Raw genomic sequence first — 10,852 nt, forward strand, 5'->3', positions numbered from 1 at the left:
GAAAAAACAATCTCATCTGGGTGATCTATGTACTTTGCAGGTGTTTAAGTAATTTTTGTAGAAGATTCCTTTTTTCTGTACTGAAGAAACATCTGTTGTTCTGATTCATTATAATCCCCCCTCCTGTTGTGTGTTACTTCCCCCACCTCCTAGATCGTAAGCTCTTCAGGGCAGGGTCCTCTCCTCCTCCTGTGTCACTGTCTGTCATTTGCAACCCCTATTTAAAGTACAGCTCTGTATATTATGTTGGTGCTTTATAAATCCTGTTTATTAATAATAATAATTAATAATACGGTGCCCTTTCCATGCTCTAATGAGGACAACCGCAGTGTCTGCATATCCTTTTGGAAGCAAATAACCCAGCAGAAAAGTCAACTCTACTGCTCACATTGCATTTGCAAATTGGTACATTTTCTGAACAAGGCCAAATATCATTTATTTATTTTATTTTAAATTAATTGTTACCATTTGCCTAGAATGTGGGTTTTGCCTTCCATTTCCCATTTCAAGTTACTATGTATTGTTATGGAGCTGTTAATTTTATTCGTATAAACTACTGGTTGAAACAGCCAATTAAAAGTATTGTCATACTTCTTACAAGTACTTTATCGAAACAATTAGATCTTTATACACTGCTGTTGTTTCATTTATAATTAAAGCATAATTATACAGAACAATTTCCTTCAGTCTTATCCAGAACTGGAAAACAAAAAGATCACTTTCCTGGGAGAATGGACCCATTATATCCAGTGTAGGATGTTGCAGTGTGCATGCAACAATATATGTATGGGCCAACTTTTCATATGAATGTTTTAAGAGTTGTCAGCCCTCCAAATCGCTGAAATGATAATGGAAATGTAATAAGCAAGCAATGTTTCAAGGTTTAAAAATTTGAAACTTTTATTAAGATATGACCTTGAACTGTTGGATGCAATTGGTTGTCTAAATCCAAGTAGCATTGATAAGGAGAGCCCTGTCTAGTCTTCATCAGCATTGAATCACCTTATATGAATTATATTTATCAAAAAAGTATTTCTATAGAAGATGTGTTGGTTACCTAAAAAATTACATTATTATTACCTTTTGTTTATAACATACACTGCCTGGCCAAAAAAGTCACACATGCTAATATTTTATTTTACGGGCTTTACAACTTGCATTTACCATGGTATCATTTCGATATATCCATGCAATGTTACAACATTAATTTCCACCCAGACTTCCATTAATATATGTATTGATGATGGACAAGTCAGATGGCTGCATAAAGTCTTCTCCAGCACATCCCAAAGATTCTCAATGGGATTAAGATCTGGACTGTGTGATGGCCAATCCATGTGTGAAAATGATGTCTCATGCTCTCTAAAGTGTTAGTTAGATGAATACTGGCATTGGAGTAAGCCTGTTCCATGACAGAAGAAAAAAAATCAATTGATGGAAAAGCCTAGTCATTTTATTATATTCGGGTAGTCAGCTGAGATCATTTTTTGGCACAGAACATTACTTTTTTTTTGGCCAGGCAGTGTATTTCGCAGTACTGTACAATAAATAGGGACAGTACCACTTTAGAATCTGCCACAATAGTTCTTGAGTATAGGATGGGCCGGTAATATATATATTAATCCCCAACCCAAAGCTGCCTGGCAGTGCCAACCATTAAATTAAACTTAGAGATGATGTAAACTGCAATTGCTAAACTTAATCTAAAGAATACTCATTGCCTGGATGTAAAGCTGATCTTTTGATTTCAGTAGTTTCAGTCTCACACCCAACACCAACATGCAGATAACTGTGCGGCAAACTGAATGGTAATTAGCTGGACATCTGAGCTGCATATTCCTTCCATTATGGACGAGGGTGTACAACTTCATCACACAGAGGAAGTCTTATTTTTAAAAATGATAGAGAAGTATTATCAGACTTTAGATTGTGAGCTCATCTGAAGGATAATATGCCAGATGACTATAGAATGTAAACTTCTGTGCTATATAAATCTATGGAAATAACAATTAGATGGTAGCAAATGTTTTGAATCCTGGACCAGATCCCTTCCAGGTTTGCTGGATCGCCCAGCTTCACAGGTGAAAGTGTATCCTCTCCAGTCTTGGAGAGCTTTAATAAATCAGGCTCCATATATAGCTCAAACTGTTTCAATAACATCACTTATGTATTGTTATAAATAACCTAACAATCAAGTTTTTTCCTTAAAAATATTTAAAACATAAGCAAAATATGCCATTTCATGAGTGTTTCATTCTTTTAGACTGTCACAGTGTACTTTTTAAAGTACATATTGTTAGTAATGTTCTATTCCTTTTTTGTTTTCAGATTCTTTGGAATGGGTAACTAGCTGGCTTCAAGAAACAGCGAGTGAATTGTACACCAAGGATTCTGCTGGAGCTTCTTCTGGATCCCCTTGTCCGTTGTCAGTGTTAAATCACGCCTACCTGAAGCTTCTTACATGGGATCATGAACAGAGACCATTCCCAGAGGTATGAATGACCAATGTTTGCATACATAGTTACATAGTAGGTTAGGTTAAAAAAGACATAGGTCTATCAGCTTCAACCTCTAGAGAAATAAACATATCCCAGATATAAAACCCTATAAGACATGGTTGGTCCAGATGAAGGCAAAAAAACCCTGGTACAATTTGCTTCAACAGGGGAAAAAAATTCCTTCCTGATTCCATGAGGCAATCGGATGTTCCCTGGATCAACAGTCACTGTTATTTTTACTTTAAAGCCTTAATACCCAGTTATTTTCTGTGCTTCTGGAAAATCATCCAGCTTTTTCTTAAAGGAATCTATAGTAGTTGCTGAAACTATTTCCTGAGGGGGCCGTTCCACATTTTCACAGCCCTTACAGTGAAGAATCCTTTCCTTATCTGGAGCTTAAACTTCTTTTCCTCCAGACGCAAAGAGTGCCCTCTTGTTCTTTGTAGTGATACACACTCCACTCTGTTGGTAGAAGAAGAGTCAAGGACTTTAAAACAGACTTGTGATGGTCTTTGTGGATAATTTCTGTTAATATTTACTAGGGTTCCTAAAAGGAAACATGTCTTTCTGTCATGCCGATCCCTTGTCTTCAATGTTTTCACACATCCAGAACCTTTAGGAAGCTGGTGGAGTCTGAGCCCCTGATCTTAATGCTTGCTGCTGAACAATGATTTAGGAAGAACGGAAAGTATTACAACTCGCTAGCCCACCAACTGACATTTGTAGGAGAGGTCCAAAGTAGACTGGTCCAAAACGTTGTAAATATTTAAAAGTGCAGGCAGTGTATATACACACATATTCCTAGTAGAAAGGTAAAGGTATTTTCTAATAATATGGGTCTCTTCCAGTTTATGTGAGCTCAGGCACTGTCTGAATATGACCCCTTTAGTTATATAACAAACTTTAGCTAAGCCACTCTGCAAAAGAAGCAGATGTATATCTACTTGTGATCTACTATATGTGATCTACATCAGACCCTGAGTAACTTTAGGGCCATTTCAGACCCTTAATAAACCATTAATTGCATGCAGCTGTGACCTGCCAACCGCACCTTTTCACGTGATAGGTGTAAATGGGCCCCTAGCTTGTAACTGGCTACAAAGTTACAGTGTAATTACTAGAGGAAAGGGGAATGAGGAAATGTTTCATCCTGCCTGCAGCAGACTAAAAAAATCATATTTCATTATCAAGTACTAATATGATCCAATATTTGTTCTCCTAAACTTATAGAATTTTCTATTTCTACTCTTGGCCTAGACATATTTACTTCACTGTATATGTAGGACTGATTTGGGAAAACAATGTACAGATAGATTTTGTGAACAATTATACTGTTTCTGTATTTACATATTAGGAACATATTCATGTAGATTTGTAAAAAGCTAAAGTAAGATATTAATTCTTTATATGATGTTGATGGAAGTTCCTTCTAGTCCTTAGCTATTGCTTAATTTTTTAGACTGACATTGTAATCATTTTCCTTCCCATAGACTGTTGTTATGGACCAGATCCGATTTCAGGAGATGAAGTTGGAATTGTTGCAGCTCACGTTGCTGGGGACTTTGCTGCTTATAACACACAACTGTGCTGGTCCAGCTGTCTCAGGTCTTCCAGGTTTTACAGAGCAGATCAAAAGTCTTATCAGGCTCTTGCTGGAAGGAGTGGGAACTCCGTAAGTACATTTACCAAAATTACAAAAAATTTATGGATGTTTTAAGTATTGCAGAGCCTCATTTTTCTTTTTACTTTGCATGGGCAGATTTATATTTAGCTTTTATTTTTCATTTGTTATTATAAGATCTTATTTTAGGTATGACTAGTGAGTTCATGAATTCCATTGGAAAGGTAATTATTAATAAGTGTATTTTTTTCTGCTCAGAGGTGTGAGTACGGACGATGCTCTGGCCACAATCGGTGAGAAGATCTGTGTGGAAGTGGCCAAGTGCCTGAGTCAGCATGGCTACACTCCCTTCTCTACAGAGAGAGAGGAATCTCTTAAAGGACAGATTCGGACTGCCTCATCCCCATCCAATCACATCTATAGATTAATAGGTACGTTTTTGGTTTGCTTTCATGCTCATCGAGGTTGTTAGGTTGTCATAGAACGGGATGAATGTCCTTACATAGTGCCCCCATTCAGCTGCACCCATCCTTGGCAGTGAAAAAGACTTCTGCTTTATATTCTTTATATTCTGGCACAAATCCTATGACCTAGGGGAGATGTTTTATTTAGTACAGGGGTGGGCAAACTTTTTTTAGTCGGGGCCACAATCTAAAAATTTTTTTTACAGAGAGGCCGGGTCGATTGTAGAGTGGGCGGGGTTATGCCATCGTGACACCCCTGAACGTGATATCATGATGGAATAACCCCGCCCACTCTCCCAGGGACACAGCCCACCCACTCTCCCATAGCAGCCTCAGATCCGGGGACATGTTCCCGGACTCCTCTTCCTGACCCTGCTCGGGGTACCACCAGCCAGAGCCGCGGAACACCCAATGGGCCGGAGAAACATCCCCATTGGGCCGTAGTTTGCCCATGCCTGGTTTAGAAAGTGTACAGTGCTTGCAAAGGTCTCTGAGTAAGCCCCAGCCATTGTACATTATTAATCACTTTAATCCTACTAAGTGTACCATGGTCAGCCAAAACAAATTAACATTTGCCATATGAAATATATATCTTTTCATACCCTGTCCATTTGTAAGGTGAGGTTATACTTCCCTATCCATTCACATTTGACGCAGATGATGTGGGCACGTTAGAAGCAGGTTTTTTTTTTTTTGGAGGAGTCCACCATGCTGGAATTGGATCAGGGCTGAGGAGGTAATTCGATTTATATTCTGATTGATTTCCTTAGTGGAGCCTTTGTACCGTTTCTCTGAAAACAAAACCCACCCCGAAAATAAGTCTGAGCATGATTTTTCCATATTTTTGGGGATGCTCAAAATATAAGCCCTACCCTGAAAATAAGCTACAATATATATAAATACATGGACAAGGGGTGCGCATTTAATGAATGCACTATTGCTAGACATGGGAAATTGGGGCAAATGGTTCGAAAGGAAATGTCACGCAAAATTCAAGATGGAATTCAGGGTTTGGAGAGGTATGTTATATGTTTTTGTTCAGGAATAAATGTCAAATGTTGTTCATGAAAAAATAACATCTCCTGAAAAAAAGCCCTAGTGCATTTTTGAAGCAAATATTAAAAAAAGACACTGTCTTATTTTAGGGAAATAGGGTAGTAAGGGATATAAGGGGATTCCCATTGCTGACCATCTGAAAAGACTAGGTGCCTGGTTGTCCCCAGCTCCTGATCTGGTTATATGTTCCATGTCAGATACTTAAAAGGTACTAAGGCCATTGTTACCAATACAGCCTGTATTATCAGAAGAGGTCATCAATGGGCACTTCAGCACTTGTTCACTAAAGGTACCAAATAAGCCCCATCCTTCATCCTGACAATTTGAGCTTAAGGACATATCAGTTTAGCGTAAAAAAAATCATGCAAGGATACAAGTTATCTAAATTATTCATCTAAATCTCCAAAGGAACATCAATACCAGGAGATACCCACCTTTGCTGTGCCGTTCACCCTCATGCCACGGGTTCTCTGCAGGAAGAGACATCTCAATTCTACTTCTAAAGCTCATCTCTCTTCTAATTCTATTTCCCATTACATTAGGGAAGGGAGAACCTCTCTTGTGTCTTGGTTCCCATTAAGATAATTTTTTTCTCAATTCCTGTCCTGAAGGCCCAATAGGAAGTAAAGCGATCATTGTGGGGGACACAGATTGGCAATGTTTGTCAAGATTATATTGTATTCTTCTCTATTGTACCCTAAAATGGGTTTATACTGCCTGTGAATCTATTAGAGAGATTTTCCCCAATCTTGGCACTCTTATAGAAAGTAAAGGGAGATCTTCACAATGTTTATATTCGCTCACTAAAAGTAAAACAAACATTTGAAGATAGGATTTGGAGCCTAATAAAATTCTACAGGGAATCCAAAAGTTGGAGGTGCGTTCATTCCTAAACAGACTGCACATAAAATTCTCTTAACCAATAAAAAAGGGTTGTCATAGAAATGTTTTTTTTTTCTCTGTGAGTTGTGTCCCCCTTTTTTATTACATCCTTTTTCTTTTTCAGAATCCAGGATTCATTCGTTTTTGTTGAGCTATCTGTCAACCGCTAACCCGAGATCCAGCCCCGCTCTACCCGGCGGCCTCAGCCCCATTCAGAAAGAACTAGAAAACCTGGCTGTGAAATTTGCACGTCTTGTTAATTATAACAAAATGGTGTTCAGTCCATACTACGACTCATGTCTGAGCAAAATCCTGAACAAACAAGACACACAGCCTTGAGTTTGTAATCAATATATTGACCAAGACAAAAAGGACGCACCATCCCCTCTGCTTTACATTAAATAGCTTCCAGTGTACAAGACGCAATGTTCTATCACTGACCGCAAACACATTAATCATCTACCAGACAGGAAATCAGAAATGTTAAAAATAATATTTAATTCCTGTCTACAGGACGATTCACTACAGACATTTATCAGAGGAGCCGACCTTCCCAGCTGAGGAATTTTATTGGTGGAATCTGGACTGTCTGTTTGAATTTCATAGTGGGAATTTTGCTATTCTGACTGATGTCCAGAAGGGCAGAGATTCTACAGATCTCAGGAAGAATAAGTTTTGCCACCCTGCTTCACAGTTGTCTTTTGGTAGCTAACTTGTCTTAAGAAACAGGTGCAGTTCAGCTGCTCACACATCTCTTTGGTCTATCAGTGTTTCTCAACCATGTTTCAATGGTACCCTAGGGATCCTCCAGAGGTTGCTAGGGGTTCTTTGAGCAATGAGCAGTTTGTGCCTTTCAGATCATTTATCTGTAAGGCAAAGTACACAGATACAATAATTGTTGTTGGATTTTTCCAATGACAAACGACTGCAAAATGCATGAACAAGTGCTGTACATACAGCGCCGTTCTGCTCTATGGAGAGGGGAGAACGACAGAGCCGCACCCTGCTTCCCTTCACATTCATTGTCTATCGTCCGCGGGTCGGCCAGGATGGTCATTCGGACGATGGACAGCGAGCATTTTTACACACTCGTCCGATATCAGCCCTGAGTGTATTATCAGATGAGAATTATTGCACCCCTATATTTAGCCTAAACATCTATAATTCTTCCCCCCAATGACCAGCAATGTAAGAGGAATTCTTCCAATTGACCACCACACTAATCTACTGTGAGCTGTGGTTAAAGTAATTGTAGTAGGGGTCCCCGAGGACTTTGGGGTCCCCGACCTAAAGGTTGGGAAACGCTGCTGTAGACACACTGGGATCTGGTCATGCGTCTTAATTTGCATCATAGACATGGAGATGGCAACAAATGCCCCTGTTTTATTAGGCATCTTAGCTACAAAGGAAATAAATTGCTGGGCAGAATGAACTCTGTAAAGGATATAAGACCATACTGTAGGTGCTGCTGTTTTTTGCTAAATGGCAGTGGCAAAAAAAGTCAAAGCAATCCACAGATTATCAATAAAACAGAAGTAACTATGTGAATTATACAGAAATCACTTCAGTATTTGGTTTATCCTTTAGTAAAATATAGAAAGAATGTATCCATATACATATATGCACACTGTAAAAAAAAAAAACATTTACCTGGAGAACTTTTTCATTATGGCGCTTGAAGCAAGTTGTGTCTTCCTTTGACTACCTAACCTAATAATTCTGCAGCAAAAACTTGGTGGCATTTACCCAATTTTTGTCGTTGAATGTAAAGCATTTACGTACCGTACCGTATAATTTTATGGAAGTGGTAAATTCCATTTTTAGGCTTGTCTCTCGGCAGGATGTCCTTGCTATCATTCTGCAGCTGGCCGAGGTCTGCGTTACCTCCTCCACACGTGCAGCAGCTCAATGGAGAAGAGCGTATAACATAACATAGCTACAAACCTAGACATATATATATAAAGTAACAAATTAAAATTGCCTTTTATTGAAACAAAAATCATTCTTTCACCTTATCAGCTATTGTGGGAATTGTTAACATTTATTTCTAAATATTTTTATATTTGTGTTCTATAAACTATTTTCAGCAGTATTGACTGCAAAGAAGAGACCCTAGAGGCCTGTGAGATCATGGATTGTTTTGTATTGTTGCTACAAAGTTTTAAAAGTGAAATGGCAATTGAAAGAAATTGCGAGATCTTGAGAATTGCTGTGTAGAGGGTACAGCTTTCCCTTGGCTATAAGGTCAAGGGGTCCAAGCATGACTGCTCTGTCCCCTTATTTGTGCTCATATTCCATCCAGAATAAAGGAACATTTTCTCCTACAGAGTGTGCTGTTTCAGCCTTTTGTGTGTGTGTGTATAGATCAATAAATATATAATCAGCAGAACAGGAAGTATAGGTATGGCTACTCTAACAGAGCCCCTGATAGCCTTGACATGGATTCTAAACTTTCCCTACTTTGGACTCCAAACTTAGGAAGACTTTTTTGCTTGCCATACACTTTAGTATTTTAATGTGGTTTGTATCCCTGTTGCAGAGATTTCCTTTACTGTACATGTGACAGTCATTCACCACCATCCTTTTGTCACTCAGGTCAAAACACAGTAGTTATTTTTATTATCACTATTAAACAGGATTTATATAGCGCCAACAAATTACGCAGCGCTGTACATTAAATAGGGGTTGCAAATGCCATACAGATACACACAGTGACACAGGAGGAGGAGAGGACCCCGACCTGAAGAATTTACTAGTTTTGGCTGAAGCCATGCTTGATGTCATAAACACTTATGACTTAAACAGGCCTATTATTGTAATCCTTCAAGTATTAGTGGGGGTGATAAAGGAGCCCTGCTTCAGGATTGAATGATTTCTTGTGGCTCCCCATCTAGGCTGGCACCCTGGTTTTTAAAACCAAGGTGCAAATTTGACAGTGTGTGTCAGAGTAGCGTCTCCTGACAGGCAGCTGTTCTCTGACACAAGGAAACAGTAAATGCACTTTAACCTTATCGTCAGAGTGATCCTTAAACTCCACTGATGGTGCTCTGGGTTTTGTCATAAATTACACATTGTTGTAAATACCTTACCTGCCAAAACACTCCTCCCAACACTGCAGCAGCCATTACCTTCTATGTTCGAATCTTCAACCATTCTCATTGCCCAGATGAGGATGATGTAACCAGTGGGAGCTGCTTCATTCCATGATGAGACTATACACTGAGCTGCCATTAAAAAAATATTACCTTTTTTTTTTTAAGCAGGTTTTATAAGCCTCTGAGCACTGATCTGTGCAGCCAGCAAAGTCAAGAAGTTAAAGAACTTTATGTCCTACTGATATGCCTGCACAGCAGCAGAGAAAACTATTGAGAAAGCAAAAGGTTTAAAGCTTTTCACTTTTTAAAATAAAAGGTGCAGATATTTAATTTCCTCCGCCTTCAATTCTGAAAATGTTGAAGGATAATCATAATCATCTTTCACCTCTTTACATACTGTACATTGAGAACACTATGTCATTATATGCAGTGACCTGTTCCCAGATAAGAACATTGCATGGGTGTACAATGACAAGAATGATTGGTATGTGTGTACTTCCTCCGTTATCTTTACTGCAAGCAATGGAAAGCTGATCTCCAGGTGACATATATAGACAAGAATTGTTACCTGTGAGTAGATTTGTAATTGTTTTCATCTCTGTGATTTAGACAACATTGACAAACAGAAGAGCCGGGCCAGATACCTCATTGACACTCCCTGAGGTACTGTATATCTTAGGTAATATAGTGTGGTCACCAATGTGCCCCCAATCTATGACTGGAAATTAAAGAGAAAGCCATATACTTAATCAGTCATACTTTTCCCTCAAAGCATGGTATATCAGAAGTGATTTGGAACAGTGGGGGATTTTGCTATTGATTTACCAAGAGATTCAAGAAATCATCAGTGACTTAGATTACCAGAATTCACTGACCACTAAAGTTTCACCTTTTGGATGGAATAGTTTATTGGGGAAATAAAAATGTCTTTATCGTCTACCCCAGGGCTGCCAGTTCTATCTTATCTTTGCTTGGTGAGTCAATGAACTAGAATAAATATGAAAAATTGCTAACCCCTACTTGTCAGTGATTTACTAAGCAGCAATGCAATACTAGAGATGACAGCACTGTAGTCTTTGCAAGACAATTGTTTGTGACCCCCTAAGGCAGCCTGTTTATTAAATTTCTAAGCTTCCTTCTCAATACAGCAACTGACTCAATATATTTACTCTGTGGGCCGGTTTGATATTGTACAGCCATTGTCATTGAATGTTCCTATCTGGTCCCCTTACTATC

The 10,852-nt window shown here is 38.7% G+C and overlaps 1 protein-coding gene across 1 annotated transcript in view; it reads left to right on the plus strand.

Annotated features, from left to right (window-relative positions):
• Positions 1–8,845, plus strand: part of TCP11L1 (t-complex 11 like 1) — a gene marked incomplete in the record, with an annotated part of 23,000 nt that extends 14,155 nt beyond the window's left edge. The window contains 4 exon segments of the mRNA XM_072421884.1: positions 2,329–2,492; positions 3,989–4,170; positions 4,378–4,550; positions 6,646–8,845. Coding sequence (XP_072277985.1) covers positions 2,329–2,492; positions 3,989–4,170; positions 4,378–4,550; positions 6,646–6,860 — 734 coding nt within the window.
• Positions 8,846–10,852: the final 2,007 nt, after the last annotated feature.

This window comes from Pyxicephalus adspersus, chromosome 9 (assembly GCF_032062135.1).
Source record: "Pyxicephalus adspersus chromosome 9, UCB_Pads_2.0, whole genome shotgun sequence".
NCBI classification, from domain to species: domain Eukaryota; kingdom Metazoa; phylum Chordata; class Amphibia; order Anura; family Pyxicephalidae; genus Pyxicephalus; species Pyxicephalus adspersus.